Here is a 21,290-nt window from a genome sequence, read left to right as displayed (position 1 = left end):
AAAACCAAAACCGCCTGTACCTTTGAGATTCTTGCAGCCTATTTAGAGAAGATTGTCAAATATAGCTGGGTGTTTTTTAAAGGAGAGCAGATAATTTTTTTTGTCTACTGAAAAGAAAGAATCTGGAACACTCCAGTCATTTTAGAGATGGTCCTGTGTACATATTTCATTCTTTTCCTTGGGTTGGTCTGAAAAACACTTTGACCTCAGAACCATTGAAATCAACAGGGTCCCGTTGTCAGCTTGATGCATATAGGATTGTCCTGGCTTTTTTAATAATTTAAAATGTATAATTTGGAGATCCGTTAAATTTTTTTTTCTACTCTATCCTCCTTAGGTGGAAGCAGCCCTGTGCAGGAGTTTACAGTGCCTGGCACCATGTCTACTGCTACCATTACTGGCCTCAAACCTGGTGTAGACTACACCATCACTGTGTATGCTGTAACTGGCCGTGGAGACAGCCCTGCCAGTAGCAAGCCAGTCACTGTGACCTACAAAACAGGTAAGACCTGTTTAAACAAAACAAAACAAAAGAAAAAACCCTACAGCTTTGTGTTGGCTTATCGCCGTAAATTTGTATCACTGATCCCTGCTTTCTTTTAGAAGTCATGGGCTATGTTGTAAGCCTGTCATTTTCAGTGGAACTGTGTATCGTGGTGGCCCAGCACGATAATGACGTGACACAGAAGGGGATCATGGACTTGAACTTTTGGAGGAGGGAGACCCTGTGGAGCCCAGATGGGGATACAAGCAATATTTGACTGCTTATTGCAGAGTGGAAATCCTGTTGGGCTCTCATATCATGAGGTCACTGTTGGCTTAACTCTGGTGCTTCTGGTGCACTGTCATATTATGTGATCCTGATAAGACCTGACTTCCTAAGTCAAGGACTGTCGTCTCACTCCTGATCTGGATATAGCCTAAACCTACTCCTACTGTAGCTGCAGATAAAATCATTTAGTAGCCTTAAAACCAGCAAAAATCCTCAACTAACGTTGATACAAGGTCAGCCACCCACACACATCATGGTTAAGGCTTTTTTGCCCTGGGCTAGCATGAGGGACAAATAAATAGCAACATGTGTTTTCCGTTCTAAGAAACACAGCCTAGAACAGGATGAGCTAGAAGCTTGCCTTCAGCTAGAAGGTAACAGTGGAAGGAGGGTTTTGTGTACCAACATACTCAGAAAAAAACCTATTTTTGTTGCCCAGAAATAGACACACCATCCCAGATGCAAGTTACCGACGTCCAGGATAACAGTATCAGCATCAGATGGCTCCCTTCAACATCCCCAGTCACAGGGTATCGTGTGACAGCTGTCCCCAAGAAGGGACATGGGCCCACAAAAACTAAAAATGTCCCTGCAGGTAAGAGCACATGAGATCCTTCAGCAGATCTGTAAAGTATGCAAGACATGACCACTAGAATCAACACTATCAAGTGCTAGATGTATGCTCAAAGCCAAACTTTCTCCTGCTTGTACTTTTTTGCCATCCTGCTATCTTCAGTTGGGTCTCATCCAGGAGAAGCTAGGGCAAATCTTTGCCCTAAAAGCTTCACATTTCTTTGACACCACTCTGCTGCAAAGGTTTGTTCTTGACAACCTCAGTGTCTCTGAAAAGCACCTGGATTTCAAAGAAATGCCACTGGATTTTCTAGCATCCAGCAAAACTTCCTCTGAAATCCTTCTGAAGGTCACATGTGACCCTTGGTCATAGCATGGACTCAGTCACATACACTACATGCTTGACCTCGTTACCAGAGAGCCTGCCGAGTCAGCTCTTGGGAACACTGGGTTTTGTGGGATCTGCAGAGATAAGCACTCAGGGGTGCTTGTCAATGCAGTTGGATTAATGCATCACTCCTATCCCAGAAAATGGTGAAAGCTGGTCTGCTCTTGCTTTTTTTTTTTTTTTTAATCTGCTAACCTGCCCTTTTAGTTGTGGGGCCTTCGAGCAGGTACAAATAGCAGATGCCTTGTCCTGCACTGCCAGAGAGGCATAACGCAAGCAAAAGGTAAACCTGATGTGTCAGTCCTATCTCTCTGCATGCTTAGAGATCCATGCTCTGCAGCTTTGTGCAGCTGCAGATGGACTAATGTTGTTCTTTCCTGTCAGATCAAACGCAAGTCACTATCGAAGGTCTGCAGCCCACGGTTGAGTATATGGTCAGTGTCTATGCTCAGAATCAGAATGGAGAGAGCCTCCCCTTGGTTGAGACAGCTGTCACCAGTACGTATTTCACATCACAGTAACAAAACAAATGTTATCTATTGATGTCTGACTCTACCATGCAGTGTCACATCCCCAGTGAAAGCAAGTGGCAGGCACCTAGTCTCCAGGAGAATGCAAGGTGGTCTGCCCTGTGATAAGTACCGTGCACCTAAATTGCAGATGCTGGCAAAAATGCAGTCCCTATCCCTCAAACAGCAGGAAAATGCAATTCTCCATCCCATCAAAACACTGCGCTTCTGATTTTCTTTCACTAGAGCTGCAAAATCTGCTTGGGTTTTGTTTGCCTTCAGCCAATCAGTGGAAAAATGTGCAAAGATCTCCTTTCTTGGAGCTAGGTGGCAAAGGTGATTACTGTTAAGGGACTGGACTTGGCTTGGGAGCGCTTGCCCCATGCAAGGGAGTAAAGGAAACCACATGAATTATCAAAAACTTGGGATGAAGCACTGCAAAGGAAAGAACAGCTCAGCTGTCAGATGGCTCTGCCTGCCTGTCCAGAGCAGTACTGCTCTGGACACAAGGAGGAGGCAAGAGGGAACATGTAACTCAGGGATATCTCAGATGTAAAGTGCCTTTTTGGAGACACCTCTGGGGTAGGGGTTTGGATGCACGTCATTTCCTTGCTCAGGCTTGTATTCAAAACCACAGCTCAGCGCCAAGTACTCTGCAGAATTGTCCTAAAGACAACAGGAGCTTCTCTGAAGCTTTGCAGAGGTGGGAAAAGAGCATCTCTATTTCAAGCCAACAAATTCCTGGACAAAAATCACCTTTTCCAACTAGAAGATATAGAGCATTCAGGACTAATATAACATGGCAAATAAAAAAAAAAAAAGTTGAAATCTTTTAGAAAAGTATAATTTGGTTCCAATACAAAAATGATACTCCAGAACCTCCCATTTTGTGTAACAAATGGATATAGCTCTGTGATAGCCATGCTAGACTTCTGTGGAGCGAGGCTCCCTTACCTTGCTGTCTAGCACTGAGCTCCCACCTCGCTAGGAAAATCTGATGAATTGGTCTCATTAGCACAAGCGTGCATTTCACCCAGTTGCACCTGTGGACATTCCCTGTGCACTCAATACAAAGCTGAAACGTTTGTTTTTAACTGATTTTAAAATATCATATACTGCGTAATTTGCTTTATTGATAAATGTGTTAATTGGATATTAATTTATGAAAGAAAACAGCGGGACTGATTCTCCTTGGACTGGTGCTTTGCACAGCAGCTTACAGTAGTGAAAACCAAATGCAGCACGAACCTGAACTTCCTGAGTCAGGTGGGTTGTCTGGCTGCCTTCAGCACTAGGAACCAGTTACTGGCTCTGGTGGTAGAAACGGGTCTTAAAATTCCCGTTTCTTTTTTCCTCTTGACCACTTTAAGGTAGCTTAATGCTGCTAGAGTTGTGTAGAAGGGGTTTCAATGCCAAGGGGATTCAAATATAGGTAGGAGTTGGTGTCCTGGCTGCTTTGAAGGTGGTAATGTAAGTCCTTTGGTTTCAGCAAAGCCAAGATTTCCATCCTGCTCTCTGGCACCCGCAAACTCTCAGCCATACTCTGCACAGGTGTAAGCATGTGTGCAAGGTGCAGCACAGAGGAGAATCAAGTACCCCCTCTCCTGCGCAAAACTGAAAACTGCTTTGCATGTAATAGAAATGCTTTTTATTTTCCTCAACCACTACCTGCTTTTTATCACATAACCTCTTACCGTTAATTTGCCTAACAGACATTGACCGCCCTAAAGGACTAACATTCACTGAGGTGGATGTTGATTCCATCAAAATCGCTTGGGAAAGCCCGCAGGGGCAAGTCACCAGGTACAGGGTGACCTACTCAAGCCCTGAGGATGGAATCCATGAGCTATTGCCGGCCCCAGGTGGCGAAGAAGACACTGCTGAGCTGCATGGCCTCAGGCCAGGTTCTGAGTACACTATCAATATCGTTGCCATATACGATGACATGGAGAGCCTGCCCCTCACTGGGACCCAGTCCACAGGTACACCTTTAATTACACCGCCCAGCAGGTCACGGCAGCCGTGGCGTCTGCCCTGTTGGGTAAAGTGTGCTTCCGTGTGCAACTGGTGCTCCATGCCAGGGAAGCCCCAGGGGCAGCCAAGGGGATGTGATTGCTCTTGAGAGATGGCTTGGTTGGTGCTGGAGAGCTGGCTGCCAGCAAAGTCAGCTTACATACACATTAGGGAAGGCAGGAAAGATCACCAGAACCGAAGGACCAGATTGTAGAGAAAGAGCAGTGTTACCTTATAGCCTTCTCTCAGTCCTCAAGTGGATGAGTAATGTCTGGGCCCTAGTCACAGAGCTTAATTCATGGTGAACCACCCTCTCACAACACCCTTGTTTTGTCTTTAGGATACGGGGCACCTGTGAGCAGAGGCTGTTATCAACAACAGAGAGATTAGGGCAGCTTTCATCCCCCAGGGCCCTTGCTGTTGGATGGAGCAAAAGATCAGCATGAAGGGCTAGGAGATTGCTTAACCCTCAGGGGTCTCACAGAGCCTCTAGATCCTTCACTGGCGTTGCTGTAAAGGCTACAGCCCACGTGCATGCTTACATTGCCTCCACAAGAAGAAGACGTGCTCCATTCAAGAGAGTCCCTTAGGTGCCAGTCTGATCCAACTGCATGCAGAATATGCTTAAAATTCCTTTGTGAAAAAGGAAAAGGAAGCTATTGCTTGAGTTAAAATTACTTCCAGCAATTTGGAATTTATTGCAAAGCTTCCAGCATTACTAGACATGTGTTTATTACAAAGGTAGCACCTTTGTAATAAAGGTCTCCTGTTTGTTTGTGGATCAAAAGTTGGCACTATAATTCCAGGGGTGTAACGAAGACAGTGGTTCCTAGTATACATATTACCATACTAAAATGAAGCAAAGTGCTGTAATGATTGAAACAGCTGGCTGACTACCTGCTGGAAATGCAAATATAGTAACTTTTAAAACCCACTCTCTGTGGTTTACCCTTTGTGGGCTGTTCAAAAGCGTATTTGAAGTCATTCAAGACTTTCCATTGACTCCCATGGGCTTTAGATTGAGCTCTGAGCAAAGCAACAAGGGAGAATTATCCTGTATTTCTACTCTATAAAATTAGAAAACTTCACAGCAACATGCTAATAGTGGGCACTATGGTAAGGTTTATTTTATCCTTGTTTACAGCCCAAGGATTACCAACAGTAAGGCGAGAAAATGTTTCAATGGATGCTCCTTTCTTTTGTGCAAACATTTGTTTTTAGAGGTATCAGATGTATTAGCTTGCGAACAGTCTCTTACGTGATGAGCCTTATGGCCACCACAGCTCTGCTTTTCCATTGCCTTGCTCTCTGTGTAGGAATTTACACTTGTGTAAGTGGCTGTAAAATGCTTCCCCTCTGCATTTGCAGTGTATTTATACCCTCTTTGCAATTCCTAAGCCTGCTTCCTACTTACTTTTGTAAATCATCCATCATATTTTAGAAATGAAGAGACAGGCAAGCGAAGCAGGACTAGACTATTAGCTGTGTGATGAAAAGCAGAGAAAGGCAGAATTATTAAAACAGACTGGCCTACTACAGATTTACGCACCTCCCAAAGCCTTCACCTTATATAACAGCAAGTGTTGTTACTCACCTAACTTCAGGGTTGAAGCATTGAGATCTCCTTATTTCTGCTGAAATGTGTTACTGTAGATTTGAGAATCTCCTCCTGAATACCATGTCCATGGTGCTTTACGCCTGTGTTTGCAGAAGGCGCACCACTTGCCTGCCCATGTATTTCAGGCCTAAACCCATCTCATGTTCAGGAGAACATTGTTTTATCCAATACTGTCTTCTTTAAATTAACCATGTGCCATTCGGGATTTTTGCAGCAATTCCACCTCCAACAAACCTGAAGTTTACTCAGGTAACTCCTACCAGTCTTACTGTCAACTGGAATGCACCAAACGTTCGCCTCACTGGCTACAGAGTCAGAGTGAACCCCAAAGAAAAGACTGGTCCTATGAAAGAAATCAACCTTTCTCCGGACAGTACATCTGCTGTTGTGTCTGGATTAATGGTAACTTTTCTTTGTGTAATGCAGACTGTGGTGTGGGAAGATGTTAGGAGATCTTGAAGCAATTTCAAACTCCTGGGTCAGGAACCTCAGCTGGGGTAGATCATTACAGCTCCTAAGTGTCTGACTCTGAGGTCTGACTAGCCATCAGCTGTAGCTACTCATTACCATAGCTTTTAAAAGGCAAGGAATTAGCCTGCTGAAGCCACATTCTTTCCCCTTCCTCATTTAGCACAGAGAGACTGGATGCCTTAATCAAATGCAAATTATCAGGTTCACAATCAACAGTAGCCTAGTAAAATGCTTTTACTCATCTTTCACAAAAGAAGTTGGACAAAGTGACCTAATGCAGAGGTTTTCAAGCTGTGATATGGGAGCTCTGGCAGTCTATTGCCTACTTTTAAGACATCCGCAAATTGTAAGTAAAAAATGCAAGTCTCTTGTGAATAGGCTTAAATTTGCTATATAGCTATCTCTCCACTGGAAACATTTCAGGAGTTCCTGAACTGGCAAAGGCTGAAAATGACTGCTTTTATGGTTCCTGCTATCTTAAAAAGCTACTGATCCATTTTTAAGGAGTTTTATGAATCATTTTCAAAAATGAGCCTTAAAAAACATTCTAATCTAAGTGGACTCCTGGTCTGATGCAGTCAAAGACTAAAGACCATGCTGTAACTTCCACCATTCTCTTTTCTTCACAGCAAGAGCACCTTATCATAGCAAATGGCATCCATTAACCCCAGGAAAAACAGGATGTAAATTAGGTTTTTCTGAAGAATCAGCTCTGAAGCACAGATTTCAAAATGAGGGATGACAAATAAGCTGCTTCTAGGATTTCCTCTGCTCCTGGGTGTGCACGTGTGCACTACTAGTATTAACAGCAGCACTGTTTATCAGGGGCCGTGTCTATTTTTTTATTACAGCTGGGAATAATTAGAACTGTCCCATCACTCCTTCACTGATTTGAGTTACTTTAAGGTTTCATACTTCAGTAACTGCTGGCCAAGGAATGTGGCTCCACCAAACACTGAATGAGGGCAGGAGTACAGCCTGTGCCAGGTTCTTCTCATAACATGTTATAACATCATCCATTCTAGGTAGCAACCAAGTATGAAGTGAGCGTGTATGCCCTGAAGGACTCTCTGACTAGCCGACCAGCCCAGGGGGTGGTCACCACTCTTGAAAGTAAGTAGTAATTCTCCACAAATGACCAGTTAGTACTGTGCTGGCTGCAGAGGCCACGATCCTACTCTGTGTCAAAAGTAGGGCTCTATACAAAGCTCCAGCAAAGGCCTTCACAATCACTTAGCTGGTGAGATTCAGAATCCCCACAGTACTGACAGAACACCTTTTCCTTCTGGTACAGATGTTAGCCCTCCTCGCAGGGCCCGTGTGACAGATGCCACTGAGACAACCATCACCATTACCTGGAGAACCAAGACAGAGACCATCACTGGCTTCCAAGTTGATGCTGTCCCAGCAAGTGGTCAGAACCCCATTCAAAGGACCATCAGCCCTGATGTTAGGACTTACACTATCACTGGTAAGTGAGGGGCTTCTGCAGGTGCAGGAGCTTCCAGGGTCATATCAGAAAGTACAGAATCACAGACTGGTAGGGGTTGGAAGGGACCTCTGGAGATCATCTTGTCCAACCCCCCTGCTTGAGCAGGTATACCTAGAGCAGGGGGCACGGGAATGCATCCAGGTGGGTTTTGAGTATTTCCAGAGAAGGAGACTCTACCACCTCTCTGGGCAGCCTGTGCCACTGCTCTGTCACCCTCACAGGAAAGAATTTTTTCCTCATATTCAGGTGGAACTTCCTGTGTTCCCATTCGTGCCCATTGCCTCTTGTCCTGTCGTTGGGCACCAATGGCCTGGCCCCATCCTCTTGACACCCACCCTTTAGGTATTTATAAGCGTTGATGAGATACCCTCTCAGTCATCTTTTCTCCAGGCTAAAGACTGGGTTCTTGTTTAGTAGTTGAATTTCCTTGATGAGAAATAATATAGGAAGAAAAGGTAATTAAAAATGAGTCATAAAAACTAGTCTCCAAGTAGTTGTGGAAAGGCATTCTGATGTCCCTTTTCGATGGCTCCCTCAGATTAGCTAACACTTATGTTTCAATTTCACTTTAGGCTTGCAACCTGGCAATGACTACAAGATCTACCTTTACACTCTGAACGAGAATGCACGCAGTTCCCCAGTAGTGATTGATGCCTCCACTGGTAATGATCTTGTCTGACTTTTCTGTTCATGCTAACACAGAGTAATCACATATGATCAGGAAGAAGTTGCCTGTTTCTGACCGTGTATACTATTTATTGTGACTTACAGCGATAGGTTTTACTCCTGAGTTTGAGAAGGGTGTCAGAAGATGCAGGTCAGGTGAAGAATATTCTTGCCTTTACTGCATTTGAGTTGTTTCCTTTTGTTGTCACCTAGCTATTGATGCTCCTTCTAACCTGCGCTTCCTTACAACCACAAGCAACTCCCTCCTGGTGACCTGGCAGCCTCCACGAGCCAAGATCACAGGCTACATCATCAGATATGAGAAACCTGGCTCACCAGCCAAGGAGGTTCTTCCTCGCCCTCGGCCTGGCACTACCGAGGCTACTATTACTGGTACCTGTCTCTGTTTTGTTTGGGAGCTCTTCACTTGGAACACTTTGAAGAGAGAGGAGGAAGGCCTAATTGTAAAATGTGTTGATGATGTGATGTGTTGAAAGACGAAGTTTTGTTACTCACTGTGGTTTCTAATGACAGACAGCAGTTCTAAAGCACACCTGTCCTACAAACACAATACACTTCTCTGATCAGATCAATCATCAGATTTGAACAATCCAGATGTTTGTTTCTACTGCCACCACAATGGTCATCCATTCAAGGAAAAAAGGCCATGACTCTGGCACCCCATCAGTCACACATTCTGGAAGTTCGTTATGTTTTGTATCTGCAGCGTCCATGATCCCAGCTGACATGGTCAGATTTCAAATTCACTCTGAGCACTAGGAGGCTGGACTCTTTGTACTGTTCTGAAAACCTTAGATCCAAAATGCACATACCCATACAACAGCTGTACCCACCTCTCATGCTGCCTTAGGTCCCACACATAGTCATAAAAGAAAAGCAACTCTTAAATTTTAGATTGCTTTATGTCCTTCCTCCCTCCCTAGGTTTGGAACCAGGAACTGAATACATCATCTACATCATTGCTGTGAAGAACAACCAAAAGAGTGAACCACTGGTTGGCAGAAAAAGGACAGGTAAAACAAAGCTCTGGATTGTTGGGTACAACAGACGATGTCTTCCAGTTGGGGAATACAATCTCAGGACTGAAATAATAATGTTACTTAAAATACCCTGTTCACGCCATTCAGCCACACCCTTTTTTGAGTCAAATAGGCTTTGTAAGGAGGTTTTCCTTTCTAGGATGCAGGAGGTAAGATTCTGAAGTTATGTGAATCACATTTAGCTGCGTTTGAACATGCGTGGTGCTTGATTCTTGCCTGGGTACCTAATTCATAGGTAATTAAATTAGGGTTAACACTCACATTTCCATCTAGCACATGATGGCATCAAAGGCAGAATCTGTTCCTTTGTTGCCCATTGCATTTCTCTTTACACAGTCCACAGTGCAAGATGGAAATACCTGTAGCAAGCAAAATACCAGCTGTATATCGGAATGTAATCAAAGAGCTGGTTTCTTACTGCACACCAGTGATTTTTTCTTAAACTGATAACCTATGAGTATCTCTTGTAATCATTTCTTCTTCTCAATTTGAGCAGTGGTGGTTTCTTTAGGTTGCAGTGTTCAAAACTGTTGCTCAGCTGTATGAAAATTTCATACCAACACACTTCTTATACCCATATATATGAAAGATATATTTATATGCTATATAAATATATAGAGAGATAGAAATTACCTTCACAATCACCGTGAAGTCATAAAAAGTGTGTTGCATCTTGGGATGATTGCTAATCTTTGATGCTTGGAGTGGTGTTACGGCATCCGCTCTAGCTGTTGAATTTACCATGTTAATTTGCCGTGCTTTGCTTTATGGCTTCTAACCTTTCTTTTGGCTAGATGAGCTTCCCACATTGATTACCAGACCGCACCCCAACCAACCCGACATTCTCGACGTACCTTCCATTGATGAGGGGACCCCTTACCTCACAAACAATAGGTATGACAATGGAAATGGTATCCAACTTCCAGGCACCTCTGGGCACCCGCAGACAATAGGACACCAGGGTCAACAAGTCTTCTTCGAGGAGCACGGCTACAGACGGCCTGTACCCACTACAGCAACTCCCCTTAGGCCAGGGTCAAGACGGCAACCACCAAGTGTAGATGAAGCGATTGAAATCCCTGGGTACCAAGTGCCTATCATAGTCGAACCTTCGTACCCACACTCCCGTGGGCCCAGGCGCAATGACACTGCAGGTCAAGAAGCTCTTTCTCAGACAACCATCTCTTGGAGGCCGTTGCTGGAGAGCTCTGAATACATCATCTCATGTCAGCCAGTCAGCCAGGATGAAGATACTCTACAGGTAAGTGAACTGTCTTAGGACAGGAACAGTGTTAGCCTCACCTGTGGCAGCAGGTGTCTCGTAGGAGTCCAGCCTTTTACTGTGTTAAGGGGGTGGCAGTCAGAGTAGTCTTACTAACATGTAGCTGAAGGCAGGGTGAATGCCTCCTTCCTCTCCATCATGGAGAATGTTACAGGATAAAACTGCTAAAACAGAAAGCCCTTGGAACACTGTCAGTATCAACATTTCACCAGGGAAGGGAGCAGTCAGGAGGCAACTGAGAGTTTCAAAGAATGAGGTGCTCTTCTCCAAGCCAAAGACTCCCTCAACCCTTCTTGTTTGTCTCTCTTGGTTTCCATTTCCCTGAAATAGTGGTACTATCATATCCCTCATGAACCATAGTCCAGAGCAGTCGAGCTTAATTTGGTATTGTTTGAAATTCTCAGAATCTGAGGGGAATGGGCTGGTTCCATTCTGGTGGAGAGCACAGAAGTCAACCTAAACACCCTGCCATCCCTATGAATTGGGAGACACGTAAAGAGTAATCACTCTTCCCTTTCCGGTGACTTGGCATTGCCTCTTGTTGCAGTTCAGGGTTCCCGGCACTTCCTCCAGTGCTACGCTCACTGGCCTTAGAAGGGGGGCCACCTACAACATCATAGTGGAAGCCCTGAAAGATCACCGGAGACAAAAGGTGCTGGAGGAGGTGGTCACAGTTGGCAATACTGGTAAGTAAAAGCTTTATGGAGTCTAGGTGAACCTGTGCTGTTCCTGTCTCATTTCCCACACTTAAGGCAATCTACCTCGTGCCCCAGCTTGAGAATAGTTCAGAAAGGAAACTTCTCCAGACATGGAGAGTTAATAGGAGGACAATGGGAGAAGTGATTTGTGAAGTCCACTGGTTTTGGATAATTGACACACTGATGGTGTGACTAGACCTATTCTGATCTGTTGTCTAATCACGAAGAATGTGGTTTGAGGCTCCATACACTCTTCTAGTGTCAGTGTGCAAGACAGCAAGAGTTTTCCGGTATTTGCTGCTCTCAAGAGTAAGTTGGGGATCATGCTGGTGTCGCAGATTTTTGCCGAGCAGCAAAGATTTGCTGTCACAATAACACATCATGGTTATGGAAGGTGCCAGTGGCCAGCTTAACTGCTCTGTCAGTCATTTGCCACAGCTTCTGTGTTGGTTATCCAGCAGCACCACTAGACCATCCTGAAGGTCTGGTAGCAGGGCAGGCTGCCTGCAGAGGTGCTAATTAAGCACAAACAGGCAGCACTTAGAAGCTGTGTGACCAACCACAAGTACCTGTGGTCAGAGACAGCACTTGCACAGTTTGAAAGCCCAGAGCACACCCTGTGGGACTGAGGCTTTGCTTTTACCAGCACAGTGGTCTGGTCAACAACTCTTTTTCTCTCCCTCCATCTCCTCCTCTGTGTATTTTGAGGTCAAAAAGAAGAGGACATGATGGTAGAAGAGGAAATGAAGAGTTAAAGATTTACACTGTCCATCCATTATTCCCCTCCATGCAGCCCCCTACTGCCCCCACCTCTCTGGGAAATAAGGCTGTTTCGCCCCTTCCAGCACCCCTTTTTGCCTTATGTCTGTCACAGACTGAACTGAGAACGTTAATTGCTGACCCTGATCATCACACACTGAACTGGTGGTTTTAAAACACCCACTTTTCAATCACGGCATGCACCTAAGGGGGACATCTGTATACAACAGCATGGCTATAAGGTCTGGGCTCCTCTTCCCCTGCTATGAGCCAGAGTCTGAAGTGCCCCCAAAAAAGTGGAGCTGCCAACCTCCTGTGGTTCCCCAGCATCGCGCAGCATGTTTCTCTTAAAAACAGGCTAAATCAGGTTGTTGCTCTCCAGCAGGAAATGCAAAAACTCACACTTGCTTGAAACTTGGCAAATCAAAATGAAAATAGCCTTCATGTCAGTTTTTTTTTGTCGTTCAACTGCTCTGACATATGCAAATGGAAAATAAATCACAGGGAGTCTGGACTGCTGACAGAGCCATCAAGTATATGCCCATGGGGTACCTCCATTACTGCCAGGATATTGTAAGAAGGAAAAAAACCCAGGTATTCAGTGAAAATAATTCTGTCTCTCAGTAGTTCCTATTGCTGTGTGTGATGCCTGTTTCTTTTTTTTCATTCCAGTGTCTGAAGGACTAAATCAGCCAGCTGACGACACCTGCTTTGATACTTACACTGGCTCCTTCTATTCCATTGGCGAGGAATGGGAGCGGTTATCTGAAACGGGCTTTAAACTCTGGTGCCAGTGTTTAGGCTTTGGCAGCGGTCATTTCAGATGTGATTCTTCTAGTGAGTAATTTGCTATTGACCATCCCCGTGTCCAAGCTCCCTGAGCGCTAATGGCATGTTTGACAGAACTGACCTGACCCAAACATGACACAAAGGAATGCAGGCTCTCAAGTTTTTAAACCAAATCGGTGTTTTGCATCATGAGAAGCGATGGAAAACTTTGGTTGCTTCTGAGCTGTGCAGCTTATCTAGTATCGCCATTCACTGCATCAGCAACAATCAATATTATATCGATACATAATGACTTTTTCACCAAAGTTAAATGTTTGTTTTGTTTTCCCTACCCTTGCCAGGCATGTCTAGGTAATGCGTAAAACCGAGATAGACAAGATGCCTAAATTATAGTATCTGAGTAGCCATTTAAGATGACAGCTTGAGTGTTAAATTATGGCTGAGTCTTCATCTCCTAATCATATCGTGGTTGCAGTGGGCCAGACAGAATTTGTGTGGATTTCAGTGGGTATTACACCAAGTACCGAGTCTGTTTTGCATTACAGACAGCCTTTGCAGAGCATCTTGTGGAATGAGTTTTCTCATTTTCTCAGCTGCTCTTTGAAGCTCTGTCGAGCAGGCAACACCTCTGCCGGGCACTAAGTTTTAATCTTTGCAGGACTCTGGTTTACATGGAACAATATCAAACTTCATGGAAGGGAATGGAACAAAAGTCTGATCGAGTGGTTTAAGACAATACACATCCAACTAATATAAATTATGCTTTTAAATTGCAGAGTAAGCTAAGCAAGGAGGGTATTTCTGCAATTTGCATAGACTCAGAGGAGTGACTGCAGGGAAGACACTTATTTCACGGGATTAGTATTTATATTTTGTCATTTGAGACATATGGTTACCCATTGTGTTTTGCAGTCTCTGTGATTCAGTTTTACTGGGTATTTGCTCAAAAAAGAGCATTTAAAATATTTTTCTTTCCCTTTCTGCCCCATGTCTATTAAATTCCCTTTCATTTCACCTCTCCTCCTCTTAGCCAACCCTCTTCCCTCCCCCCACTCCCCAATCTTTGTCACACCTATTTACTTTTTTCCTAAGAGCCTTTAGCCATTCCCCAGAGCGGTAACAGCCCTCAGCAGTTAAAAGCTGCAGGAGCTGAACCGGTTGCCAGTGAGAATCCACTTTCTCCTTGGGATTTACATGAGCTGAAAAAATTCTTTCTCCTGCTCCTCTGTTGGTGCCTAAGACAAGACCAGGCTGTCTTCCTCCTGATATGGCACTGCTGTGCCAGGGGTAACTCCTGCTTCTCTTGTTCCTCTGCCCTCTCAGAGTGGTGCCATGATAATGGTGTAAACTACAAGATTGGGGAGAAGTGGGACCGGCAGGGAGAGAATGGCCAGATGATGAGCTGCACTTGCCTTGGAAATGGAAAAGGAGAATTCAAGTGTGAACCTCGTAAGTCTCCTTCTGATGTTCATTTAATTGAGCTCCCATTCAGGAAGTTTCAACATCTCGGGGCTGTTCCCATGAAGGTCCTGCCGTGGTATGTCTGGTTCAGTGACAGATTGAATCTGTTCTCGCAAGGCCTGAAGGCATAAAACTCACGTTCCCAAGCTCAAAAAGAAGAAAACCCTCTTTTCTTAGCTAAGGTCGCAGCACGCTCGGCATCTGTCTGCCTTTGGCCCTGGAGCCACACAAGGAGGACACGTCACTGCACTGAGTACTGTGGATTACCCTAATCGGTAACACAGGACTTTTCTGCAGGGCCTGTCCCCTGAAGATCCTCTAGACTTCACACTATGGATTAAACTGCACTGCTTTTGTCAGGCAAATTACCTTCATGCTCTACTTTAAAGTGTCTGGAGAGCTGTAAAGATGACTGATGTTCCCCCTGCCAGTCAGCAAGCCTCTGGTCAAACAGGGAGAGAGCAGTGGCCAAGAGGCTACTGTTCTTATCACCAAACTGCTCTGAGAATGCTTAATGCCCAAGCACAGGCCCTGCAACTGAGCTCTGCTTCTTCCTCCACAGATGAGACCACATGCTACGATGATGGGAAAATGTACCAAGTTGGAGAGCAGTGGCAGAAGGAGTACTTTGGGGCCATCTGCTCCTGTACTTGTTATGGAGGACAGCAGGTAAGCTGGAGGGACTTGGCACGCTGAACACAGGGAACGAGGAGAGGAGGCTGTGCGGAAGCACAGTCCTAAGACTGCTGGGTTTTAGGTCAGATGGTGTCTATTACCTGGCCAAAACAAGAAGAAAAACAGTTAGTAGGAGAGCATAAGTACTTGCAGGGACGTGGAGTCAGGGCCTGTGGGGTGCAACATGGGAGCCACCCCACTGGTGTTGGTGGAGCTGTACTTACACGTGTGAGTACTGGCAGCTCCTTGGCCACCTGTGCCAGCGCCAGCTGACCGGCGTGCCCACGTTCTGTTTCTCTAGGGCTGGCGTTGTGACAACTGCCGCAGACCCAGCGTGGAGGTGGCCAGTGAAGGCTCTGCTGGCCATACTTACACACAGTTTACACAGAGATACCACCAGGCCACAAATACTGTGAGTACACTTTCCTTCTCTGCTCTCCCTTACTGTGAGTCTGGTTATGGCACAGATACATGGGGTCTGTATAGGGCTGGGATAAGAGCAGCGTGTAGCTTTCTGCTCAGTCAGAAGCGCATGATAGCCACTGATCCAGCAAACCATCACTCTGCACAGCACAGAACACATGCTTGAGCTCACACTTCCACCCACAGTGTTTAGTGACACAATCACAGCAGCGGGACTTCACGTTTACTAGCGCTGGGATGTGTCTGCATGCTCTGGCCGAGGCGGTAGTGCATGTCGTAATTTCCTAGTCTGTACGTGCTGCTGTAAACCAGCTGTGTGCTTTGTGCTGAGAAAGCTAAATGGCTACAGAGGCTGGCAACAATTCTCAGCCCAAACCACTGCACAGAAGTGTCCGTCCTTACAGGACAGAGCGCTAACTGATTTCCTTCCCTCCTGACAGAACGTCAACTGCCCAATTGAGTGTTTCATGCCCCTAGATGTACAGGCAGACACACAACATCCACGGGGAAAGTAACATCCAGCAAGACTCCTTGCGGCAATGGCAACAGGCAAACCAAAGTATAAATACCTATCTGCCACGATTACCATCCAAACTGGAGTGATGCTTGCAAAACTGCATCTTTTGAGAATGGCCCTCTGCTTTGGAGCCATTTTCCCAGCTTAAGCCCAACTCACAGCTTCTCCAAGCGCCACTCTTGGAGTGTTTCAGACTTTTCTCGTGATTGATAGCGATTGTCTTGTTTTTGCTCAGTGTTGAATACCAGTCAGTATTCTCAAATTTAAAGAAAAAGGGGGGAGATGCTAAATCACAAATTGGTGGGGGATGAAAACATTAAGCGGGAGGGAGGGTGTAGAAATTCAAGGTTCCCATGCTATGCAAAGAACATTTGAGTACAACGTTATTGAAGTTTAGCGATAGGAAAGTCCACCAAACACTTCTGCTTTCACATAAGCGTGCAGCCAGCAATAAGGTAGGAACAGCAAATCCAGTCACTGTGATATTTAAAATATGCACAGTCCTAATTCTTTCTCAATGATCCTAGTATTTTTCTAGCTATATCTTTATATCTCATACTGTTATTTATCAGTTTTGTTCCCCTGACCTTCAAGTGTTTTTATATGGGAATAAAATGTACTGAAGACACTTAGTATACCGTTGACAAAGAGGAATTTGGTGTAATTATCATCAGTGATTATTTTTATACTGTAAGTGCCAAAGCTTTACTACTGTGGAAAAGAAAAAAACAACTCTTTTAATAAAAAGATTTACAAACCAGCCATGTAGTTTAAGTAAGTGATTTTCTTTGCTACCATGGAATCTAGGATGAAGATTATTATTCTGAGCTGGAGTAACATTGCCTTGAAACAAGACGGAACAAACATGTCAATGAAGCGTGAAGTAAACCTCCAGAGAATCGTTGTAGAGCAGTTTGTTAATTAAGACTTCCAGCTGCACCCCCTGCCCCAGTAGAGCACAGAGAGACTCTGAGTATGTATGCCATGCTGCAGGAGGCAGGCGCTTGCTTTGTGGGAGGAAGTGGAAGATAGAGAAAGGGGGAGGGAAAGGAAAAGGAATATATTTCCTGCTTTGCACATGAACTGAGGTAGGGACAGTCCTCAAGCCAGCCAGATGCTTCAACACCTAGAATCAAATACACTCCCAGTGTCTGAGTTGGCAAAATTAGCGAGGCCATCCATGCTTTTGAAGTGTTCAAAGCTTAACTACGCTTGGACCCAGTAACTCCCCCCAGGTCCAAACGACTGTTGGGTCTCTGAGACCCTGCTCCAGGCCTGGCCCCTGGGGAAGACCCTCTGCAGTGGAGGATAACTTACGTGGGACCACCTAAAAGGTTTATAGAGGGGCTACCACACCCTCCTTCTGCCTGTTACAGGCAAAGATTGCTTTAAGTCTACTATGCTTCTGTCTTTGTGGGGTGGGGAGGGAGGAAAATTAAATTATCCTCAAAACCTTTTTTAAAACAAAGCCAGTCTTGATCATGATGAACAAAGTTAGCAGTAAGCTGCTTTAGCTTGCACTGCCAACTTTGCAAAAACCTGTGCAGCATTTGAAAATACAGAACATGAAAGGTTCTGCCACGCTTCCTCAGGCCCCATTCCTCTCCTGGCTACACAAGCACTGTATTACTAAAGTCAATGGCTTTCTCTGGATTGAATAAAGCATAGCATGAAAATAGAATTTGGCTTCTTGGCATGAGAAACGCACATGGCAGTTGTTTTCACAGATTGCTAGCTATAGAGCAACCAAAACATTTGCAAATAGTAAAATGATTGCAGCGGAAATTGGTTCTATCCCACCGATGTTCAAGAGCCAAATGAGTCTCTCAAATACATGAGAACTGAAAGTGGCAGAGACAGACACACAGAAGAATACTTTCCTTTTCAACTAGATTTCTATTAATTTGTCCTTCCCAAGTGAGGGTGATACATTTTGGACCAGAAACCAATTGCAAAGATCACTTTGCTGCTAAGTAATTCACTTCACAGACACCCAGGAATTTCCCAGCTGAACGGCACCAAGCCTGGCGCTTGGACAATGCCCTCAGATGCACAGTGTGAATTTGGGGGTCGTCGTGTGCAGGGACAGGAGTTGGACTTGATGATCCTTGTGGGTCCCTTCCAACTCAGGACATTCTATGATTCTATAAGTGGCAACATAACAGCTGCTGGACCTTAAAACACAAGTTCGATGTATACCTGTGGTCCACTTGAGCCCTAAGATCAACAACTGCTGCCCAACCTGAGTTGCCCTCATGGCAGGGGCGGCTGCCCCCTCTTAGCAGGGAGCTCTCAGACACCCTGGGCTCCAGAACAGGGCACTCAGCTACACCAAGCCCAGTGGCATTTAAGCCCTTGGCTGTTCTTTTTCCAGAAGTGGAGGTGCGTCTCCAGCATCTCCACGTGGTTTTTTTCTCAGGTAACACAGAGCTTTGGTTAGAGAACAGGAACAACCAGAGTCAGGACTCTATTCTAGCAAGGAATAGAGTGGCTGAAGGAAAGAAAGAAAAAAAATCCACTGCTACTGACATACTGACAGCACAGGCTGAGAATGATTCCTCCCTGCTTGCTGTTTACTTCCATGCTTTTGGGAGCTGTTCTCATTCCGCCAGCCCGGGACCTGCCACGGGTGAGGCGCCATATGGTGACAGTGCAAAACAGCCTGTCAGCAGCCCGCTCTTCAAAAAGCATCATCTGAGGGGACCAGACCTATCCTCCCCTGAGAGAAGACATGCCCTTTCCTATAGGAAACAGATATTAAGCAAAGCTATGCAGTTCACTTTTAATCTTTGTAAATATCAAAGGGAAAAGAAATTCATTCAACTAGCAGGAGATCAGCATACCTCATAAGGAGCCCTTACGGACCAGCACAGCCCTTTCTGTGTCAGGTGTCAGAAGGGACTTGCTACCAGCAGGGACTGGATCTCCCCTTTAGGGCATCTCTCAGAAGCTTAAAACCAGCAGCTCCCAACCTGACCTCGCAGAGCAGTGGTTGAAGCTGTTGCTTCCAGACCCACATACTCCCTCCAGAAGATCTGTGGCTCTGTGCCTGAAACAGGAGCCAGCCAAGCACCAGGCTTCACACACTGCTGATTTCCTTCAACGGGAAGGCTTCAGGCTAGTTGAAAGTTCAGCCACCCCAAGAGGCATCCCTACGAGGTCACCTCACACCTGGAATGAGACCAGAGGGGTTTTTTTCAGCCATCAGTCAGACTAGTGAGGCAGGGTAGTCAAGGAGACTTGCCTGGGACATCGGACACTTAGGTGCGCTTCCCCAATTCTGTGTGACTCATGTACATCCTTTAACCCTACCATAGGCACAGCAGGAGGTAAAAGCACCCCTCGATGGATGCTGTGAGATGTTGTGTACATAGAGTATTGCAAGTAACAAAACACAAGATACCACCCTAGTTACACATTTACCAGCATCTAATGCAGAAATCTCACCAGGAAGATTAGTACCTATTAACTTCCATCAGTAGAGTAAACCGCACCCCAAAGACAGCAAACAAAGGGTAAATGATAAGCAGGAATACATGAGAACAGGAGCTGCCACAGGCTTACTACCAGTCTCTATTTTAGCCGACACTTAGAAGATGCAGGTAAAGAACAGGCTAACAGATTCCCCGAGAGAACCTCACAGCATGGTATGTACCAGCTATGGTCAAAACAGCATGACAGAAGAGACATGTAAGGAATAGAACAACAGCGGAACAAAGAGAGTCCAAAACCCAACTTTTAAAGTATAAGCTAATAAAAACAGGGAGGACTCCAAACACCAATACTCCACAGGAAGCAATGGCACAGAAAGCAGTCAGATGGGCCAGGGCTGGGGTTAGCACAGCCAGCAGACGAGCCATTAAGCAATGCACCATTTTTATTTTGGACTACTGTCTTAATTTGGACCCAAAAAGTAGGATTTTCTCTACCCTGCCCTGCCTAATCCAGCCACTTGGAAATAATCCACTGTAGAGATCAGAAAAGAAAAAAATAACCCAGTGTAGAAATGAGAAGAGAGAGGAGACTGCACCCTTTCAGGCCAGAGCAAGGGCAGCACTGGGCACACAGAAATCCTGGGCAGTGCCCAGGGCCTAAGACACAAAGAGGGCGAGGGGCACACACGTACAGAGCGGATGGAGTGAACGCAGTAAGGTAAAACCAGCGTGTGGGTTACGATCTCTTAAACAACTTGCAACCCCCTGGAAGTGTCTTTGCTTCGCTCAGTTCAAACTGGGCTACATCAAACTGGCAGTCAGACAAAATATATGCCCACAGTCACGGCAAGTCAGCAGCAGAGCCAGGAAGACAACCCGAATTTCCCCTATTCCAGGTCTGTCTCCTGCCTATGCACCCCGCTATTGCTGGAGCAAGGAGAACACATGCAGGCTTTCTGCTCTGAACCAGCTGAGATCAGAGCTGCGACAGAAGTGTTTATTGCAAAACTGCGGACTGTTCCTTGCCAAAACTAAACAGATTTTACAAAATGGAACCCAAAAAAATCCCTTTGAAATGGTCACAGTGATTGCCAGCAAAAACGTGCCTGGGCTGTTGCTTTGTTCATCTCACTGTGCTCCAGATTTTCACTTTGTTTTTCTAATCAAAGTTCAAATCTGCTTAATGCAAATTGTGCACGATGGAGAAGGAAAGCGGCTTCAGGCAAGATGCTTCCCAGATGCCTGCCTGTGAACTCTGAATTGAACTCCCCGGTGAGAGAACAAGCACGTCAGACTCGCAGGAATGAGTCTTTTACCTTGGAGAAAGCAATCTGACACAGCCTCCCAGCCCAAAGCACCCTCTAGGGCAGGATTCAGGGCACTGACCCAGAGATTGCCTCCCACAAAGGACCTGCTCGCCTCTCCTCGCTGGGGAAGAAGATAATGGATGAGCAGCACCTGGAGAAAACTACCTGCTGACTCCAAAACAAAAGCCAAAAGGCAGCTTTGTTCAGTTTGCAACACACATTTTTATCACCTCATTGAGAAGTTGGGCATAAGCCAGGCTTTCATACCATTCCATAGGCCTTATAAGGAATTAGTAAAGTCTGGACCATGAAATTTACCTCAAAAATAAACCTTTTTCCTGAGGATACCATACTTGGATGACACAAGACTACAGACTCCACA

General features: G+C 45.4%; 1 protein-coding gene across 9 annotated transcripts in view; it reads left to right on the top strand.

The window, feature by feature from the left end:
- FN1 (fibronectin 1) overlaps positions 1-17,848 on the top strand; it is a 55,450-nt gene extending 37,602 nt beyond the window's left edge. For 2 of the 9 annotated variants that reach the window (XM_075094071.1, XM_075094075.1), the window contains 17 exons: positions 338-502; positions 1,212-1,367; positions 2,118-2,231; positions 3,955-4,224; positions 6,088-6,275; positions 7,370-7,457; positions 7,639-7,815; positions 8,409-8,498; positions 8,716-8,895; positions 9,447-9,536; positions 10,358-10,824; positions 11,393-11,531; positions 12,975-13,139; positions 14,415-14,540; positions 15,115-15,221; positions 15,529-15,639; positions 16,091-16,927. In XM_075094071.1, the coding sequence (XP_074950172.1) occupies positions 338-502; positions 1,212-1,367; positions 2,118-2,231; positions 3,955-4,224; positions 6,088-6,275; positions 7,370-7,457; positions 7,639-7,815; positions 8,409-8,498; positions 8,716-8,895; positions 9,447-9,536; positions 10,358-10,824; positions 11,393-11,531; positions 12,975-13,139; positions 14,415-14,540; positions 15,115-15,221; positions 15,529-15,639; positions 16,091-16,165 (2,708 nt within the window). In that variant the 3' untranslated portion in view covers positions 16,166-16,927. Of the gene's footprint in view, positions 1-337; positions 503-1,211; positions 1,368-2,117; positions 2,232-3,954; positions 4,225-6,087; positions 6,276-7,369; positions 7,458-7,638; positions 7,816-8,408; positions 8,499-8,715; positions 8,896-9,446; positions 9,537-10,357; positions 10,825-11,392; positions 11,532-12,974; positions 13,140-14,414; positions 14,541-15,114; positions 15,222-15,528; positions 15,640-16,090; positions 16,928-16,974 lie in introns of those variants that run through there. The other 7 variants (XM_075094077.1, XM_075094080.1, XM_075094074.1 and 4 more) reach the window with 5 other exon arrangements.
- Positions 17,849-21,290: the final 3,442 nt, after the last annotated feature.

Source organism: Phalacrocorax aristotelis, chromosome 5, assembly GCF_949628215.1.
Source record: "Phalacrocorax aristotelis chromosome 5, bGulAri2.1, whole genome shotgun sequence".
Classification (NCBI taxonomy): Eukaryota; Metazoa; Chordata; class Aves; order Suliformes; family Phalacrocoracidae; genus Phalacrocorax; species Phalacrocorax aristotelis.
Note: the sequence above shows the minus strand (reverse complement) of the source record. Positions and strands in the feature narration are given on the sequence as shown.